The following is a 21,198-nucleotide window of genomic DNA, read 5'->3' on the forward strand; positions in this document are numbered from 1 at the left end:
ACAAAAATTGCATTGGAAAGAGTGGACTTAAATGGCAAGAAATCATTCAGTTGGCCCAAGAGGAGCAATAATCCTCCTGTTTTGGTAGAATTATATTGATTATGAAATGTGTAAGCAGTGGAGATGAAGTAATTACACCCATCTTCTTCCTTAAACACAGTGGGACTCCACATGTGAACAAGTGCTGTCCTTTGAATAGTTGCCCGCCATCGGAGGCCACACTATTACTCCCTAATATTGTCATTGCTCAAAACACAGGGAATTTCCCTCAGAATGTTTATGAGTCATGTGAGATGAGCAGGGCCTTAACTATATAGTCACATTGCATATACCCTATATATTTTTACCATTAGGTGAGTGCCTGCATTTTGGTAGTAAAGGAAACCTATCATCTTTAAAAACTGATTTCTAATGGTTTGATTAGTTTCTCCAAGTCTCTAATTACATCATTGTTGCCATCTGCCTTTGTTTTTTGTTTTTTTTCCAGTTGATACAGGGCCAGTCGTTTTATAGGAAAAGATTCTTAGGCTGAGCTTCACATAGCCTATTGAAATCCTTAGAATTTTTAAACACTTTGTGTGAGAACTTGGATAAAGATGTACCTCTTTTACTTAGCAGTGTGTCATGCACATAGCAGGTGCTCAATAAATATTTGTTGGTGGATGTGCCTTGAAAATCAAAGACATTTTTGAACACTCATCTCAAATTCCTTACACTCCTAAGTTTCTCTTATGTTATTTGGAGCACTGTAACTATCAGAAATCAACTTAAGTTGTATGAGTCCAATTTGGAAGGAGAAAAAAAATAGAAAAGAGATGGAGGAACATCAAAATGTTAGCAGTGCTCATCTGTGGTGGGTTTCTAAGTGACTTTTATTTTTTCATTATATTTTTGGATTAAAAATTCTTCAATAAACCTGTATTGCTTATATAATTATACAAAATCAATAAATTTTATATAAAAATAGTGCTTCCTGTTTATACGAAGCTAGTAAGGCAGTAGATCTTAATCTTTCTTGAGTCACACACTCCTTTGAGATTCTGGGAAGTTCTAGGACTCTTTTTCCAGAAAGATATACATACAGCATTTTCCATATAATTTCAGAGTTTCAAAGATCCCATGTAGCCCATCCAAGGATCACTTATAACCCCAGATTAGGAACTACTTTAGGAAGTGGATAAAGTGACACCCCAAAAGAGGTTGGCTGCCATGTTAGTCTAGTTGGAGAATGTTCTGGGGAGAAGGTGTAGAGATTCTTTTCTAGGAAAGACATATTTTGCCGTTATGACAATGGTTCAGCCAGATGCTATAGGTGGAAGCCTGTGGAGGCAGTGTTGCTCTTAGTCGAAGGTCTCATGGTAGCATTTGCAGGGAGTGGGGGCAGCATTGCGAAATGGGGATGCTTAGGTAAGGGGGAAGAGTAGAGCCTCTTGCTAGGCTTCCGGTAACCAAAGCCTGTCTTGGTTTCTGGGTGCGTTCAACACTGCATGCACTTTGGAGCACTTTTAGGGGAGGAGGTAAGAAAATGTACCTGTGGGCACATTCAGCACACAGACTAAATGTGAGCTCAAGGGAGGACAGAGAGAGAGAGGTTGTTTAGGAGGAAGTTTGGCAAGGGGAAAAGTATTACCAGTACAAACGGAGTTTTGCTTGAGTCATCAACTTCCTCTCGGGTTTAATTTGCGTGCCCGACCAACGCTATTTTCTACCTCCTCCTGCTTTACATTTCTTCATGTAGGTATGCCTCGTTCTCTGAAAACTTCATATATGACATTGTGACTTTGCCAAAAGATAAACTAGTGGGGGGTGATTCATGCTATTAAAGTGTTCAGTAGCAGGGCTCCTTTGGAAAGCTACCCTAATGTGTATATTTCAGTGAGTATTTCGGTGATTGCGGTCATCTTGGAAAGATTGCAAGAGGCAGAAAATCTTAATGCTAAGGGTTAGAAAGATATTAACAATGGATTCGTAGTTTGCCCATTCAGTCATTGAAGATATAATTTTGGAGAGCTGGGGACAGAGCAGTGAATTACACAAAGACTCTGCAGTCACAGAGCTTTCATTCTAGTGGAGGGAAGAGACAAAAGGAAACGAATAGGTGCTGCACCTTGGCCCCTCGGATATGCGCTAGGATGGGGAAGGAAGCAAAGGTACTAGCTCTGGGTTTGAGGAGGTGAGTAGCACTGAATAGCAGGGAGCGTCCACTTGTGCTTGGATAGATCAGGCAGCTTCTTGGGGTCTTGGGGTGGAGTGGGTAACAGGGAGAATGAGGCAGAGGGGTCAGGATCAGCAAGGTGGGATAACATGGCCCATTAGGAGATGTGCCTGCCATGGTTAGAAGGCAGGGGTTGGAGGCTGGGGGTGGAGGTCGGGTCACAAGTGGTCTTGCTAAACAGTTTGGGTTCGGGCCGAGCCCGTGGCGCACTCGGGAGAGTGCAGAGCTGGGAGCGCGGTGACGCTCCCACCGCGGGTTCGGATCCTATATGGGAATGGCCGGTGCACTCACTGGTTGAGTGCAGGTCACGAAAAAAGAAAAAGAAAAAAAATAAATAAATAAATAAATAAATTAAAAAAAAAAAAAAAAAAAAAACAGTTTGGGCTCTAGTCTGCAAACTGTGGTAAGTCATTGAAGGTTTTTCAACAAAGAAATACTGTGATCCAACATGTCTCATCAAAAGTTTAACCATTTCGGATCGAATTAGCCATTGAAAAGGTGCTAGGAACAAATTAAATACAGATTGGCAGCTGATCTTTTCAAAATGAAATCTTCAGGTTAATTTAATTGCTGTCACACAAGGAATATGCAAGCATTTTTTCCTCTCTTAAAGAAAGCCTCCCCACATAAACAAGGCTCTCACTTTATTTTCCTCAATAGTTTTGTATGCAACTCTGATAAGTAGTTTTCCATAATTCAGTGTATTGCTCCTGGAAAATATAGACAATAGGACAAATTTTCAGCCTATGCTGTCATCTTATGGATTAGTTTCCATTAGCACTGACCTCCTGGCTTTCAGTGCATAAATATGAGTAAAACATCTGTTCATGTCATTCCCTTGCTTAAAAACCTCTGCTGGCTCCCCGTCGCCTACACTAGGAAACAGTCCAAACTCATTGCCTTGGCATCAGTGGCCCTCCTTAATCGTGCCTGTCCAGCTCCTGCCGGCCATTTCTCCCTGTTCCGTGCACTCCCAGACTTGCTGGATGCACGCTTTGTTCCTCTGTGCTATTACTTATGCTCTCTCCCTGCCCTTCATGCCTTGTTCACCTTGCCTGCCTTGGGAAGTTTTATTCTGTCCTTCATGGCTCAGCTCAAATGTTACTTCCTCTCTGAGCCTCCTTCATCAGTGGAATGAATCACTCCTGGACCTCGTCTGCACAGCACTCTGTAACCACCGTCCCGTCCCTTACCCCGTGGCATCAGAGTTCTCTGTTTAGGGCTCTGTCTCTTCCTTCAGCCCATCCGTTTGTTAAGGGCAGGGCCCACATGTTGCTCATCTTTGTTTTCCCAGCTTTGTAGGCCACTGCCTGGCCCATGACTGATGCTCAGTGAATGTACAGAACTAAGTTATATGATTTGTATTTCTGTTAAGAAGTCCTGGTCAATGCAATCTGTGGCTACAGGGTGGGACTGGGATTCTAAGACACTGGAACTGAGCCAGTCTAATGAGGAGCAACATAGCTTCTGCACTGGGAACTCATCTCTTACTAAGTATTGGAGGTTTTTTTTTTTTTTTTTTTTTGATTTTGTATGTAAAAGGAAGTGAAACTGCATAGGTTTTTCTTTGTTTTAGTTTCCTTAACAGCTTTATGGAGATATAATTCACATACCGTACAACTCAGCCATTTGAAGTTTATATTTCAATAGCTTTTGGTATATTCAAACATATGTGCAGCCATCACCACAATCAATTTTAGGACATTTTTATCACCTCAAGATTATTTATTTGAAATGCTCAAAAAACCTTTATTGGGGTCAACCCCTAAGACTTCTTTCAAATGGTATCTATGGTGATAGGGGGTTTGTTATAGAGAAGAGAACTGGCTTAAAGAAGGCAATAAAGATTATAATAAAGCAGGCTTTTTTGTTTCAGAGAAAGACGTGTAAAAAAACTGAATACCCAGGGGATGGTTACCCAAGGGATACTGGTCTGATTTAACACCCTTTCTAAGGGCAGAGAGAGGCTATGCTAGGGGAGCAGTGAGACCCCATAAAGCTGTATAATGTGGACAGGAAAATGAAAGATGAGTTTCCGGTTGGACAGGAGTTAGGAAAATCATTAAAACTTCTTAATAGGAGAGTAGGCTCTGAGCTTAATTACACCTGACTAAAGCAACACGGGAGTGGCTGGTGTGTTAGGGCCCATAGGACGGGAAAATTCGAGGCATGATCAGGGAGGGCTTTGGCGGCCATCTAAAAACTCCTACCTCACCTCACCAAAAGAACAGAATCAACTGAAGCAGGTGTGCCTATTCAGTCACGAGTGGGACAGATAGGATAAACATGGATCGGGTCACCATGTCCTGGAATATTATACAAAGAGGTGAGACATCTCCTGACACACTTTTGTTTTAAAGAGACACACTTAGGAAAAGTCAAAAGAATCATCACTTTATTTACTTAAGTAGCTTTTAGAATATATTATCTCAGGCAGTGGTATGCACTTAAAATATCGGTGGGTTCAAAAAAGTAAAGATGCTCAGTGTTATATCACCAAGGTCAAGGGTTCAGATCCCTATACCGGCCAGCCACCAAGAAAAGGTAAAGACAATTTCAATTAATGGGTAAATCCAATAGGACCAATTATAGACAACTAAAATATTTGTGGAAAGGTGCATTTTTACCCCATCAAGGTTGATTTTCAAATTGGGGCCCATCAATTTTCTATACTTCATTAAAAGGAGCAAATTAATGGGATGGTCAGATCCAGTGTGGAAAATGATGTGCGACTGCTTTACGGATTGTTGAGCTTTTGTGACTTAATAAGTTTATACTGCTGTGTTCAAGTGACATAAACGGGACCTTTAGGCGTTTATGTTTTTATTGAATTTAAGTAACTTAGCCGGCTAAATCCATATACCCATAGAACATCTGTGCACTTTACATTTTTTTCTGCTTAAGAACACGAGGTATGTTATGGTTCTGTTTATAAAACTCAGAAAAAAGTCAGTGAGATTTCTTTTTTGTTGTTGTTTTGTTACACGTTTACAATGAGCATTAAGACCCAAGGCAGGTTATAGATTCGTTGACAGGCACAGAATGGGTGCAGTCTAGTTTCTCCTTGACTGAATAAATTATTTGCAATAATCGTGCTTGTCTATGTGAACTTGTTAAACTCTTTAATTTGAAAGTCATTATGTATAACCAAGGCACGTTTTTTTCTTCCTGTCAATAATGGTGTGCTAAAGAATAGAAACAATATTCTTCTAATTTTAGAAAGGTACTTTGCCATTCTCTCAATTTGTTCAAGCCCTTTTCATTTTTTTACTTCTTTTTGTCTTACTTTTGAGTTGTTTAAATGCTTATTAGCATAAAGCCAGGAGGAATTGAATTCACATCAGTTTTCCTGCCTTTCTGCCAGCATATTGAGTAACATTACTGACTAAAATGAAGTTTTGGGGTGGAGAGTTCATCAAAATTTTATTTATTCATTTGCAGATAATCTAGATTGTTTGCATGATATATGACTTGGCTGTCATAAAAAGCATTTGTTAATTGAGTGTGAACAAATCACACAGCATGTATATAGTCTTGTTTATTTCTTTATTTCTTAAAAAATAAATTCTTTGGTGGTTTTTAAAAATAGTTCTTGAGTTTGTGTAAATAGCTAAATAGATTTGGAAAAGAGAAATCATTTGGCATTAAAAAAAAATTTCTTCATATGCTAAAACTCTAAAAAGGAAAAAAAAAATGTGTTATATTTTTCCTCAATGTTTCTGTTAGATTTAAATACCTTAGAAGTCTCATTTTGCTGATTCTTAGAACAGTAAGTTGTTCCTAAATTAAAGGCAGGAACTAAAAATTAATTCTGAAAGTGGTAACGACTTGCCCTTCTCTCCTTGTGTGCTGCCATTTTGGCTTAGAAGGCATATGTGTAAGATCAGTCTCTGTATTATTCATCTGGCTATCCCTAGAACCACAAGAGCTTCTGGCTTTGTAGTTCTCACGGCATGGCTCTCTACTAGGTTCTGTGGAGGATATTAAGATGAATTAGACCTGGTCCCTTGACAATATCTTACTGTTGTTTTTGTAATTTGATTCTTACCCACTTGAAGTTGAAGCAGCCAACTGCTTTCCCCCAAGTAAAAGACTGAAGGTGCTAATCCCTACTCATTGATGGCAAATGCTAAATTGGAAGCAACAGCTTAGAAATGCAAAACTCCTTAATTCATTTACATTACAAGCTCTCTAAGCCAGTCATGCCCAGCATCATCATCCGGGCAATGAGAAGGCAAGCTCTCACTTCGGTAAAAATGATAGCATAGTTGGGGTAAGTTTTGGAAAATCCTAAAATGAAAAACTGATCCACGGAAATAAAACATGGTAGGAGTGGAGGTGAGGAAATATTTTGTTTTTGGGAAGTTCAGTGCACATAGATCTGTGTGTATCATGGTTAAGAAGAGAACTGGCTCGAGTCCATCGGATGTAGATTTGAATCCCAGCTCCATGAATGTGTTACATTGGACCTGCCTGAGCCTCCATTTCCTCATCTGTAAAATGGGCATAATAGAAGAACCTCCCTTGCAGGATTGTTGAGAGAATTAATTGAGGTGATATATATAAAATGCTTAACTTGGTATATCGTAATGCTTAACACAAGTGGTAAGAGAAAGTACAAGGCGCTGTTTCCCTCCCCACCAGGTGTTTATGATCTGCTTGGGAGACTAAGCAAATTACTCACAAAGCAGTTAAGTGCCAAAGCAAGGCTGTGTATGAGTAAATGCCACAGCGGATGGTAAAGACAGTAGGGTAGGGGCTGTCTGTAGGTGAGGGAGGTGGGAGGTCAGGCTGGCACGAGAATAGCATGAGTCAAAGTGTGGATTAGGTAAGCATGAGCCAGTGGTCTCATGGAAAGTATGATGTCTTTCCCTAGCTGTTTGCTTTAAGAAAGGTCAGTGTCTTGAATGCAGTTTGCATTTAAGCCCTTATGCCACGATTTTCCCTAAAAAACAATCTTTATAAAAATACGTTCGTGTCTATTTGGCCAAGTTGGGCTGTAACTGAAAAGATGGCCCACCTCCCCCAGCATCATCACCAGATCACAGTAATTCAGAGCTCCTTCAGCACTTGGAATTCCTACTGGGGAAAAGGGAAAGACATGAGCTGGTGAAAGGTAGTCAGACTCAGAAAAGATAGGGTCATAACAAAGTCAAGTACTCTTTATTTGAACCTTACGAAAAAGTTCCTTAGAGTTGTGGTTCCTTTGTTACCATGCCACGCAGGGTCCCCCTCTAAAAGTCTCCAGTCTACAATGGTGGCATTTCTCACTTCTGTTAATCACAGCACAACTTCTGCTGCTTCGCATCTTCACACAACACTCTTAACAGTTACCTGGTCTCTGATCTTACAGAGTTTACGAACAAAAAAATAGAAGGTAAGATGACATGATCTGAGACCACATATACCCGTGCAGTGAAAATTTTCTGATTGATATAAATAGTAATAGATGGACACACTTTAGCGTGCAAAAACACTTGTACAGTCATCTTTGTTAGAAGATGTGGCTGTGGGAGGGGATGGTAGATGCATGGAAGCCAAGTGGGGCTTTAGGTTACGACAGCTTTATCTGCCTTCCCGCTAGCCTAGCTAGCCTGTGAGCTTCTCAAGGTCAAGGACTGGTTCTTCTCATCTCTGCATTACCAGGGGCTAACACAGGGCTTGGACCTTCATAGGAACTCAGTAAATGTGTCGTACACTGAACTCACTTTGTTTTCTGTGCTGCCGGAAATCGCATGCCCCCAGTGGCCATTTTGAGTGCAAAGTGTTATTTTAAGATATTCTCTGGAGAGAGCACTCTAAACTGTGCTACAAATGTCTGAAATGAAAGGAGAGCTGAATGAGCAGGGGGTCTGGAGAAATTCTCAAGCGAGGGAGGTGGAGAAGTGATGAGAAGGAGACACTTACCTCTTCTTGAATGTGCTACTTCTTTCCTAAGACTGTTGTTATTTTCCATAAGAAAATGTTCAGATGCCATTGAAACTGTAGTCTGACTGCAATACTGCAAAAATGAGCTTCTAACTTTTGAGCCAGATCATTCTCTCTCTTAAACCAGTTGTTGCCCTGCTCCTTACACTGAAACTTAATTTCGAAGATGGGGTGGTGGTGGTAGTGGTAGAGGTGGGGGCAGAGGGATGTTTTAAAATTGGCCCTTTGCCCCACTGCTAAGCTTTCTGCCTCCTTTCTGGTCTCCCTCCCAGTGTGATAAAGAAGGGATTCTATGAAACCAGTGTTCACTTTAGACTTGCAGAAGAGACATTCTTAGAATTCTTAAGGAGAACTAGTTTCTAAAGTAAAAGATTGACCAGTAAGCTAATGACCTTTGGTGTAATATCTCTAAGCAGAAGTAATCCAGGCTGTTCTTGAAATGTTTACAGAGAAATATTACGTGGTTATTATTGCATTTAAAATGAAATCGAATTATGTGGTTAAATTTCTAATGATAGCATAAATAGCATTGCTAGTGTGCTTTTTATACAAGTGGTCAAGATGGTTGAATATATACATGCATGTATATATTTACGTATTCATTTTAGGGTTACAGGCATGGTTGTATATTTATACATATATAGTTAAGATGATGAAAGATTGATCATTCTGCACAGTGGATTTACAGGAGCCACCACAGAATTGTAAAGTCTAAGTTGTGACGTCGTTAGTGACTCTCAGAATCTACTCTTCTCTCTCTTTGGACCAAGAAGCAGACTACAACTGAATTTGTACTAATGAGTTCCGTTTTGGGATCTCTGTCCTTTTCACGTTGTGATAGAAATCAGAAAGTTATCTCAATTTGGGCAATTGTTCATTTCTTCCCAGTTTTAGGGGTTATGCATGGAAGTCCACTGAGATTTGGTTCCTAGTGGCCTGAGTAAGCACAGAAGAGTATATTGTGTTCCATACCATGGTACAAAAATTGGCATTTTAAATTTTATTTTACTAGGGATTAGAAGGGTGATTTATTCTCCTTTATGGGAGTGATATAAAGCTTTCTTTTTCAATAAATGTATTTCAATGAAGAAGACATTCGATTTGAAGAAAAATATGAAGTAGATGATAATACGGAACGTATGGCAAGAATCATGAGGATTACAGGCGAGTAAGTCGAGTTTGGGAAAGAGAGTTAAGAAAAGAAAAAGGATTTAAATACAGGAGTTGGAAGACCTGTATTTAAATCCTGGTTCTGCTACTAATGTAGACAGATGAATTTAAGCCTCTGAGCCAGTTTCTTCATATACTGTATAAGGTGGAAATGATGGTATTTTCCTTGTCTACCTAACAGGTTTTTGGTAAGAAACAGGCAGAACGTATGTGAAAGTGTTTTCCTAAGACTGCAAAGTGATCTTTAAATGAATTAACAAAAAATACTAATAATATTACTAGCAAGTTATTTCAAGAGAACTTAGCAATCGGTAAATGAGAACTTCCAAAGATAAATCGTTTTGTTTCGTTTTGTTTTCCCCGTGGTGAAAACTGAGTAGGTTCCAAATTTAGGGTGATGGTTTTCCTGTCACTACTTAGGAAGAAAAGACTGAAACATATGCTCACTTCTCTCCAGATTGTATAAATAAACGCTTTTGCCTCTTACTGAACACTGCTATGGAACTGTATAGAAGTATACAGTAGGACCTTGCTATTATTTGAATGTTTATAAAATACCATTTATTATAACACAGATTTCTGGAGTTATAAAAAATCACCTTTGCAGGCAAACTGGCAGAAAGGATAAATTACAAACCTGAGAGAACAAACTTTTTTGAGTGTGCTAGAAGCTTCACTTAGGGTAATCATATAAGTCTAATAATAGAATGATAAAGCTGAATAGGAAAGTTAGATAGAGGATATGTTCTAGAAAGCTGGGCAGAGCCACCATTAAATCATGATAATTCTACACGTCAAAGGTTTTCCTTGTCTCCAATGCCAAAAGAGTTCCAACTGAATCCTGCTAGAAGGGAAATATAGGACTTCAGTCCCTTCTCCTTTTTCTTCTTACAGAGATGAAGCCTAATTCACAGAACTAGATCTTCTGTCAGGGGAAGCTTTGTGGGACCCAGAATAGCCACCCCAACTTTCCTCTGGTCGAGAGTTTACCCCTGACAAAGGAAGTAGGAGTGAAGACCCATAACACTTAGTTTAATCAGTTTTAAATGAAAAGGGAAACTTTGTTTTCTATAACATGAATATATGACCTTCAAAACACACGGGGAGCTGTTTCATTTTTAGAGGCATATACTATACATTTAAACGAGTGGTTCATTTTGACATATGCTTTTCCACATTAATCTGATGGCTACATTAGAAAGCTGAAGGAAGATTTTTTTAAATATTTTTCAAGTTTACTTAAAGCAGGTACTTGTGAAATTATTGTAAGAGAAGTTAACAAATGCTAATTCAACAGGTTAAACATCGAAATTTGAGAACGGTTTTTACAATCTATATTGGGAAGATAGTTGGCACCAGAAGCAAGATTTTTATTTTCAGTGTCTAAAGCCTGCTTTCTTAGATAGGGCTTATTCATTCAACTTCTCTGAGAAATTGATCACAGACTGTTAGACCTGAAAGACGCAGTCAGTTTCCTTTCATTTGGGTCCATGAAAACATGATCGGTATGGCACAGGGGGGTCAAATTTTCCTACCAGAAAATCTCTTTTAAAAAAATGCCAAGTAGGATTTTTTTCTTCTATATCAATTCATTTTGCACTAGTATTCACAGACTGATAGGGATGATCAGCTTGCTTTGATCTCATGGGTATTCAAATCCAAATTTAAGACTTGAAATTAAGTATATCTTTACTAGAATCTTTTAGACTTGTTGAACACTGATTCTTATGGGTCAAAGTGGTTTACTTTAATTTTTCTAGGTAATCTTATAGAGGAAACTCTGAGATGCTCTTCAGATATGGAACTTTGGATATAGCTGTGACGTATTGTGAACCATATACAAAAACTGTTCTCAAAGGATCGTGTGGATGCAATATACAGGACACCGCCTCAAATACTATGTACACAAATATAAATATAATCCTGATTCCATTATGATATTAAGTTTTAACCTTTTTTTTTTTTTTTTTTGGCTGCTGGCCAGTGCAGGGATCCGAACCCTTGACTTGGGTGTTATAACACTGAGCTCTAACCAGCTAAGCTAACCTGGCAGCCTAATATATCTTAAATTTGAGTTTTCTTTATATATTTTTACTATAAGATTTTAAGGAAATAATTTTATTTAAATAAAACATCATTATTAGAAATCATTAATATACGCCCACCTTGGTTTAGAATGGCATGTCGAGACATGGTTCTGGTTGAATATGAATACTTTGAGATATTGGATTCCTGCCATGTGCCAAGTACTATTCTAGGTGCTAGGGTTACAACAGTAACAACTAAAAGAAAATCTCTGCCCTCAAATAGGCAGAGAGGTAAAATAGATGGTGTATCAAATCATAAGTTCAATGAAGGAAAAAATGATAGGTAGGTAGGGGGATCCTATTCCAAGTTTGGTATATTGCACATTAGTATCGTCATGTATTTCTGAGGGGAGGAAAGGCTGCAAGAGGGAGAACGAGCAGAGCTTTACAGTCACAGACCCTTGTTTGAATTCCAGCTCTGAAGGCCAGCAAGTTTCTTAACCTGAGTTAAGTCCAGGTTTTCCTCATCTGTAAGATGTGAATAATGATTAAACCTATCTCATAGGGTTTTTATGAGTATTACATGAGAAAATGTACAGAAAGCACTTAGCACAGTGCCTGACGTATAGAAAGGGCTCAGTGAATGCTAACTATTATCCCTGCTCTTATCGATAAGTCATATCCTGGATTTCTCAGCATCACTGACCCTGCTCCTTGTAACTTTAGCCACAGTCTGGGGCCCTGCCATCAATGGACAGCTCTCCTGGAAGTCCAACAGGGATCCATTGACTTTGCCACCTGCAACCTTGCCTTTCCTGCCCTGCCCTTGGGATCAAGCATCTCCAGTACCCATGCTTGCCCCAGTTATTCCGGAACTTGATTCCCTCTTTGGACAGTGTACCTGGTACAGAGTAGGCACGTGAATGTTGATACTTTCTCCCCTTCAGTCACCCAGTGAATAGTGCATTCGGTAAATATCAACTGACGGGCTTCCAAATATACCACTTGTTGTTTTACATAAAATTCAATGAATTTTTGGAAGGCACACGAATAAGCAGAACATGGTGCCCTTTCTGCAGAATTCTTGTCTTTGGCATGGGGGAGTCTGTGTGTGTGCATGTGTTTGGTGTGTGTCTAGTTAAGGAGAATATTTCTTGTGAACAGGTCTCCTTTAAGTACTTATTAGCATCAATAATCCCTTCTTTTGTGAAATAATATTTCTTTATTACATAGAGAATACTTTATCTCTTGTGAGTTTGACCATAATAACTTTATTTTTGTCTCTTTTAAAGGAAAAGGCCAAAGTTGTTGAGCCCCTGGACTATGAGAATGTTATCTCCCAGAGAAAAACCCAGATTTACAGTGACCCTCTCAGAGACCTGCTTATGTTTCCAATGGAAGATATATCTGTGAGTTCATAAGTACTTTATTTATTTATTCATTTATTCATTCGTTTGTTTGTTTGTTTGTTTGTTTATTGCAACTGGCTGGTATAGGGATTGAACCCTGTACCAAGCACTTCTTTAAAGAAAGCAAACTGCATTTTCTAAGCCAGTTCTTACAGCAAGAATGTTCTTTGTCTTCTAGATCTCGGTGGTAAGTCGTCAGCGCAGAACAGTACAGTCTACTGTACCAGAAGATGCCGAAAAGAGGGCCCAGAGTTTATTTGTCAAAGAGGTAAGAGGCTCAAAGACCACAGAACATTCATCATACATTTAAAATATATAAAATATTTATATATCTTAATTCATAATTTATTTATAGATAAATACATTTACTTGAATAAAAATATATAAAACATTTTTCCTTTAATATGAGGGGCCTTCAAAAAATTTATGGGAACAGGGCTGGCCGGTTAGCTCAGTTGGTCAGAGCGCAGCCTTGTAACACCAAGGTGAAGGGTTCAGATCCCTCTACTGGCCAGCCCAAAAAAAGAAAAGAAAAAATTTATGGAAAGATTCATATTATTTTTTAATTCCACTTTTCCATGAACTTTTTGAAGTACCCTCATATAAATGGAAAATAAAATTACTAAACTTAACTGACTTACATAACAAGTCTATATGATGTGATGCAGAGGATATAGCTTAAACATTTTTCACAAATAACATATGCTCTTAGTATTTTTCTTTGGGATTTGAATACTCTCTGGCCTTGGAGTCAGAGTATTCAAAAGAGCATATGACTTGGGATTTGTTGCTGCCAATTGGGTTAGAGAGACATTGTTAATCCCCAAAGGAAGATCCCAGTCCCAGCATTTTCCAAATGGTCTTTAAAAGTCTGTCAGCATATTATCAGACTTTTAAAAAGTGGATACATGTGTACTTTTCCTATATTTCAAATTAAAGATTCCTATTTTCTTTTAGTGTATTAAAACCTATAGCACAGATTGGCATGTGGTAAACTACAAGTATGAAGACTTCTCTGGGGACTTTCGAATGTTGCCATGGTAAGTTTAGAATTCAAGGGAAGCATTCAAGAGGACACTCACTAAACTTTTTACCTTTTTAAAAACCATTTGTGATACTCTGTTATAATTTATAATAAAACAAAACTTCAAACAACTGACACGTTTGGTAAATGCAGCATTTTGGTTAATTGAATGTATTCTAACTTTGCTCATTGAAATTTTTTCCAAAATGCATGTGCTTACTTTTTGGCTTTGGTGCTTCTATACGAGGATGTGGCAAAAAGTCATGGAAAGGTTCATATTATCTTTCAGTTCTATTTTTCCATGAACTTTTTGACATAGCCTTGTACTGATCATAAAGTAAATCTTTAATTGATTCTGGGTAATGTAGTGAGAATTTTCCAGTGGTGTCAATGAAAAAACTAGAAGATATTTGGCTCAGTGTGATCACCCCAGACATCCCTTGAAACAAGTGCATCTTTTTCAGTTGAGTTGAAGGAAAGGGATGAGCACACAGCCTGGGAGCCAGACTGTCGGGGTTCAAATCTTATTTCTGCCAACTACTAGCTGGATGACCTTGGATCAGTCATTCAACCTGTTTTTTTGTTTGTTTGTTTATTCTTTTGGGATGGCTGGCCGGTATGGAGATCTGACATTCAACCTGTTAAAGCTCTCCCTTTTCTCATCTATAATACTACTAACCTCCTAGAATATCATATGGGAAATGTTTCAGAAAAAATACTAGAGAAGTAAGACATTTGTGTAGCCTTTTATAGTTTTCAAGTCACTTTCCCAGAGAAGAAACTGTATCCTAAAATGTCCAGTCCCACGTCATACAGCAAACAAATGGAAGGGCCAGAATTACACTATGTTGCTTTGTGACCTGGGGGAAGATAAGGTTCTGCCACCACTAATGGTGCTGGCACACGTTTCTTAGCAACTTCTGCCCTCCCCATGTATCTGGCCTTAGTTATGTCTGCTGCTGGCTGCACATGTGTGAGTCCTTATAGAAAAAAGCAATGTAGCTTTGCTCAGAGGGGAGAATCTGAGTTTGGAAAGGAGAAAGGGATTTCTCCTTGTCATATCTTGGCATTTTCTTGTTTGTGAAAGAAAGACATTTACTCATCTTGCTTTTGTTTTTGTTGTTGTTGTTTCAGTCTGTTCTGTTCAGTGTCTAAGACAGTTCTCTTGCATTTTTAGCAAATCTCTGAGACCAGAAAAGATTCCTAATCATGTATTTGAGATTGATGAGGACTGTGACAAAGATGAGGTAAGGACGGGAGCAACTGCGCTGGTTTCTTTAAGGTCACTTCTGCTGAAAAAGATTCCAAAGGGAATTCCTTGAGAAAAGATGAGGGAAAGAATTGTTTTTGAATGATCTACAGCCAGCTTTTAAAGTAATGAGTATTTTTTTTTTTTAATTTTAAAAAAATTGTTGCATTTCCAACTGGGGTTTAGGAAAAATCAAGTGCAATGGGCTGTGATTTGTATGTAAACATGTTCCCCCACCTGAGGGACATGCTTGTGGAGTTGCTTTTCTTGCGTTGGGCATGTGGTGTGGTGATTCATTTGGACTCTTCTGCCTGATACATCTCTCTTGGGACAGATGGCCCGGATGTCTGTGACATTTCGTGGTGCAGTTTGACTGTTTACATAATGCAGAAGATTTTCCCAGAAGAGAGCCCATAAGATTTAGTAAATATTGAGTGCCTACTGTGTGCATAGCACAGAAGCTTTCATTCTACAGTGAACAATTTTGAATCTTCATGGGGGAGGACTTTAAGTAGGAATCGGGGCAGAGCCTAGTTCTGTGCCTCCCAAATCTTTGACTAGTTAGCTAGCTGGCTGGCTACTGTTTTACTTATGGTTTTTGCTCTATTTCAGGACTCATCTTCTTTATGCTCTCAGAAGGGTGGTGTGATAAAACAAGGCTGGTTGCACAAAGCAAATGTAAATAGCACCATCACCGTTACCATGAAGGTAGGATGTAGTTATTACATTATTGCATCATTTTAAGGATATTGGTATAAGTAGCCTGTCTAGAAATTATTTTACAATGAGCCCTAGCAAAAAAAATAATAAATAATAATAATAATGAGAAGATTCTTGCAGATGCATGAAATTTTAAAAATCTGAAACCTCAGGATAAATTTATAAGTGCAACTTTTAAAAGAAATGTAATTATTATCTTCTGAATCAGGAAGTTTAAAAAGGAGGCTGTCAGTTGAATGAGGAAAATAGCTTTGAAAAAAGGGAGCATCAAAGGTTCATATTTGCAAATTAATTTAATGAGCGGAAGGATAGGGTAATCCATTTCTTTAACAAATATTAATTAGGTGCTTATACTGGTCACTGTGGGGAAATATATGGATATATAAGATGGGGCCACTGGTCTCCAGTAACCTCGAGACTAGATAAGAGATATACAAAATTAATTAAGGTACAGAGCAGTACCTTAGTATAGTCAGAACAGCCTAGCTAGAAAGTTTTGTAGTTCAGCCATATAGTGAGTTTGTGTAAGGGTTTTGTGTGAGACAAAAGTAGAAACATCAAAAGGGATAAAATTGTGCAGAACCTTGAATGCCTCAGACATGAGAGTGCCTTTTGTTCAGGAGACTGTGAAGAGCCATTAAAGTCCAAAGGAACTGATGTTACCAGAGGTGGGAAGGGGGAGGTGGAGGGAGGTAAGGGAAGAATTGGTAAAGGGACATGAAAAATGATTACATTGTTTAATGTTGAATATACTAATTATCCTGATTTGAGCATTACGTATTACACACAGGTATTGGTATTCAACTCTGTACCTCACAGATATGTACAATCAACTATGTTTCAATACAAAATAAAACAAAAACACATAAAGAAATCAAACAAACAAAAAACACCCCCCCCCCCCCCCCAAAACAAAGACACAAACAAAAGTCCAAAGGAAGAGTTCTGGTCAAGATGGTGAAATAGAGCGTCCCCAGCATCACTCTCTCCCACAAATTAACCAATTTACAACTATTAAAATGTAACAACAGCCAAGCTGGGGCTGCTAGAGCTCAGGGGAAGAGAAGGAGAGACCTATGGAGTTTATGAAGGTGGGAGAAACCACGATGAGAGAAAGAAAAAACTGCTCGGAGTGTTTCGGGCCATGGCCACTTTAAGGCTGGAGCTGCTGAGCTCATGGAGCAGGAGATGGCAGAAGCCACAGCTGTGCCCTTCAGATGGAGTTGCTTGGAGGCAGAAGGGGGAGAAGGTGGCCTTGGTGGCCCCCAGGACACCAAGAACACTAATAGGGTTCCTGTGTGACCACTGAACAACTGAAAAAGGGGAGCCATTCTGAGGCTGGTGAGTCATCACAAGGGACTGGCACAGGGCCCGTCCCATGGGAAATCTTTGGAGCACAGGCAGTGGAGGAGATGGGCCCACCAGGAAAACACTGGGACACAGCAAGGACGGCCAGTCAGCTCCGCAATCAGTGCAGGACCACTCAGAGGAGACTGGTCAGGAATGCAGAATTGCATGGGGTGCAGTTTGATGAAAAAACGCAGGCCTAGATCAGAGTTTTTACACCACCAGGTATACCCAGTCCCAGAAGCACCTATAAGGTCAACTATTAAACCCTGAGCTTCACGAAAAGCCTTCCCTAGGGAAACAGCAGCAAAGCAGCAATTTAGCTCAACCACACAGCTCAAGTACTGGTTCTCACAGGAAGTTCCCCCATTTCAGAAGTAAGCAAAGAACAAAAAATTAGTTCCAGCCCAGGCACACCACCAGTACCTTGGGGCCCACCGGGGGACCTGAGGGATGGAGCCGGACACCAGACCCCCCTCCCCTCAACCAGGCACACTGCACCAGCAACTTGGGGCCCACCCAGGGACCTGAGGCCAAGGACCAGACCCCACTCCCACAACCAGGCACAACTGCCAGGTCCTCGGGGCCCACCCAGGGACTGGAGGGATGGAGCCAGGGACCTGACTGCCCTCCCCTCAACCAGGCACATTGCACCAGCACCTCGGGGCCTGCCTGGGAACCCAATGTATGGAGCCAGGGAATGGACCCCTGTCCCACAATCAGACACACTGCACCAGTGCCTCGGGGCCTGCCCAGGGACCCATGGCATAAAGAAGGGGACCAGACCCCCCCCCCCACAACCAGGCACATCGTGCCAGCACCTTGGGGCCCAGCCGGGGACCTGAGATATAGAGTCAGAGACTGGACCCCCCCCCCCCCCCGCATAACCAGGCACACCATGCCAGCACCTCGGGGCCCACCCGGGAACCTGAGGGATGGATTCAGGGACCAGACCCCCCTCCTGCAACCAGGCACACTGCACCAGCATCTTGGGGCCTGCCCAGGGACCGAAAGCATGGAGTCGAGGACTGCTCCCCTGCCCCACAACCAGGCACACCATGCCAGTGCCTTGGGGCCCACCCAGGGACCCAAGGGATGGATACGGGGACTGGACCCCCCTCCCACAACCAGGCACACTGCGCCAGCACCTCTGGGCCCACCCGGGGACCCATGGTATGGAGCCGGGGACTGGACTGTCCCCACAACCAGGTACACTGCCAGTGCCAAGGAGCATGCAAAAAACATCACCTCCATGTGGGTGGCCCACCACAGCCACCACAATAATCAAGGCTGACGCGAAAGTGGCTAGATGCCACAACCACCACTCAGATGGTCTGCCAGCCATTGGAGTGCATTGACACAAGGAGAGTCACCAGCAGAGATAAAGATAAGAAGAGGATCTCGCTCTGCATGAAGCCCATTCCAGAGTGACAGAAGAAGCAGCTGCTCTATGAAAATATTGGGGGACCTGATCACACCTCTCAGCATTGGACAGATTATCTAGGCAACAAATCAATAGAGTAATCATTAATCTCTCAGAAGGAGAGAAGAAATCTAGGGTAATTAGAGGGGGGAGGGGGATGGGAGAGATTGGACAAGGGGCATAAAGAGTAAGTATGATTTGTAACAATATATATGCTAGTAATATTGATTTGATCAACATATCTCAATGTTGAACCCCCAAAATATGTATAATCAATTTTGATTCAATAAAAATTTTTTTAAAAAACCCAAAGGAAAAACTAACAAGCTACTTGATGATCTGAGCAAATTATTCTCTGATACCAAATATAACTTCCTTCAGATATTCAATATAAGATCATGCGGTTTACTGGGGATGATTCAGACTTCTATTAAAGATTGAAGGTCATTCTGTCTTTCACATAGCCTGCAAGCAGAAACCACGGGTGTCTACCAAGGGAAGACTCAAATTTTATCTTAATTTAATATTTTGCCTGCTGCTTTCCTTTAGTGATCGTGTCCTATTCTCATTTTCACTTTCAAGCCCTGAAAGTAATGAATCCAAGTTGGAGGACGCTTCCTGTATATCTCCTGCACCTAAGCATGGGCCTCAGCCTGTGGTGATAATAATAGAAGCCATTTATTGAGAACTTACTATGTGCCAGACACCATACTGTGTGTTTTACATTCTATATTTCATTTAATCCTCAGGGCAGCCCTATGAGATAGGTACTGTTATTATTCTTAGCCTATAGATGTGGAAAGTGTGACACAGAGAAATTCAGTAATTCACCCAAGGTCACACAACTCAGAGTTTTCAGAGGTGGGATTGAACCTAGACAGGCTCATGCCAGAGCCTGTGCTCTTAACCAGTACACTATCAATGTTCACTAGCTGAGTGAGACTCACGTCTTTATTATATCTCTCCTATCAGAGTTATCAGGCTCAGAAACACATGTGCAAGGTTATAATTCTGGGGGGATTGTCAAGAAATGATTCTATAGTTTTTGACTATACTCCGCTCCCTTAACATTCTCAAAATATTAAAGTGTTTTACCCATACTTAAGCTTTAGCCCAACATTGAGTAAACAGAATATATGGAAATCTGGATTCATAAAACAAGATATTAGGAAAATTAACATCTTTACAAAGCAGTTTACCACAGGATTCCTTTAAATGCTTTCTCTAATACCTTTAAGTTATAATTTGTTTTACATACAACTTTTCAACATTTTTAGGAGCCCATATATTATAAATCAAAATACAGTTGCCTATAAAACGTGCATGCTTTACCTTTCTTTCATCATTTGTGAAATACAGATTGATTGATGTGGTAGGAAGAATAATGCCCCCGACTCTAAGATGTCTGTCTCCTAATTCCTGCAACCTGTGACTGTTCCCTTCCATGGCAAAGGAGAATTAAGGTCACTAATCAGCTGGTAGGGAGGTTGGCCTGAATTATCCAGGTGGGCCCAACGGAATCACAAGGGTCCTGATAAGTGGAAGAGGGAGGCAGAAAGGACAGTCAGGTAAAGAGACGTAGACAGGAGCAGGGTCAGAGAGACATGTTATGTTGCTGGCTTTGAAGATGGAGGAAGGGGACACAAGCCGAGAGATGTGGGCAGCCTCTAGGAGCTGGAAAAGGCCAGAAAATGGATTCTCCTCTGGAGCATCCAGAAAGGAACATGGCCCTGCTGAAAGACGATTTCAGCCCAATGAGACCCATGTCAGACTTCTAACCTACAGAGCTATAAAATAATAAATTTGTGTTGTTCTAAGCCAATATTTTTTTTGATCGTTTGTTACAACAGCAATAGAAAACTAATACAATCAATTAGTCAAAGATTGATTGTTCAGCTTGTGTATTATCTACCCCTGAGGGCGAAAACTCCAGCACTTACAGGGGCCAGGCAGGAACCTTAAGTTCATGGGGGGGGGGGGGGAGGGGTCTGAGGCACCCTGGTGACCCTGGTGTCCTGAAGGGGACAGCTGCCACTTGTCTCCAACTAATTGTTGCTTTGCCCTTTTTACCCCCAGCTGCTCATATTTTGGCCACTTATCTCTTTTTTGTGTGTGTATCATTCACGTATCATAAAAACATTTATTTCTTTTTAAAACCTCTACCAAATAGTAGGCAAAGGAAGGAAAGGGGGAATAAACCAAATTGGTCATATTAGGCTACACATCTTTTAAAAATATGGATAAGGAATACTTTGAAATGTATAGGTCATAACGAGGTTTGGCTATTGTCTCTGGTTATGGATTGCGTTTATCCCTGCTCTTCTCCATTAGGGATTATGGATCTCCATTTTGGATTTCTGGGAGCTAAACATATATTCTACATTCTTCTGGTTTCACCTTCTAAGTCATAGCACTAGTATTGTATTTCAGGATTTGTCACAGCTAGAGTGGTCATGAGAAGAAGGTTCAGCCAGAACCTTCTAAGGAATTTTGCCAACATTGCTTTTTCCTCTGAAAATTGTGTTATAACTATTATTTAGTTGAACATTATTGAAATTAGTTGGAACTTGGAGCGTTTGCTCTCATAGTTTGACCATGCTGTCTTTCTGTGTAAATGGAAGGCATGCTTGAAGCAGGAAGAATTTCTATGATCCCCCACCCTGTAACAGGGCACCTAAGGGTACAA

The 21,198-nt window shown here is 40.4% G+C and overlaps 1 protein-coding gene across 1 annotated transcript in view; it reads left to right on the forward strand.

Annotated features, from left to right (window-relative positions):
• DOCK11 (dedicator of cytokinesis 11) overlaps positions 1 to 21,198 on the forward strand; it is a 169,029-nt gene that overhangs the window by 24,620 nt on the left and 123,211 nt on the right. The window contains exons 2-6 of the mRNA XM_063084253.1: positions 12,633 to 12,749; positions 12,928 to 13,017; positions 13,707 to 13,789; positions 14,951 to 15,020; positions 15,635 to 15,730. Of these exons, the coding sequence (XP_062940323.1) occupies positions 12,633 to 12,749; positions 12,928 to 13,017; positions 13,707 to 13,789; positions 14,951 to 15,020; positions 15,635 to 15,730 (456 nt within the window). The remainder of the gene's footprint in view (positions 1 to 12,632; positions 12,750 to 12,927; positions 13,018 to 13,706; positions 13,790 to 14,950; positions 15,021 to 15,634; positions 15,731 to 21,198) is intronic.

Source organism: Cynocephalus volans, chromosome X (assembly GCF_027409185.1).
Source record: "Cynocephalus volans isolate mCynVol1 chromosome X, mCynVol1.pri, whole genome shotgun sequence".
Classification (NCBI taxonomy): Eukaryota; Metazoa; Chordata; class Mammalia; order Dermoptera; family Cynocephalidae; genus Cynocephalus; species Cynocephalus volans.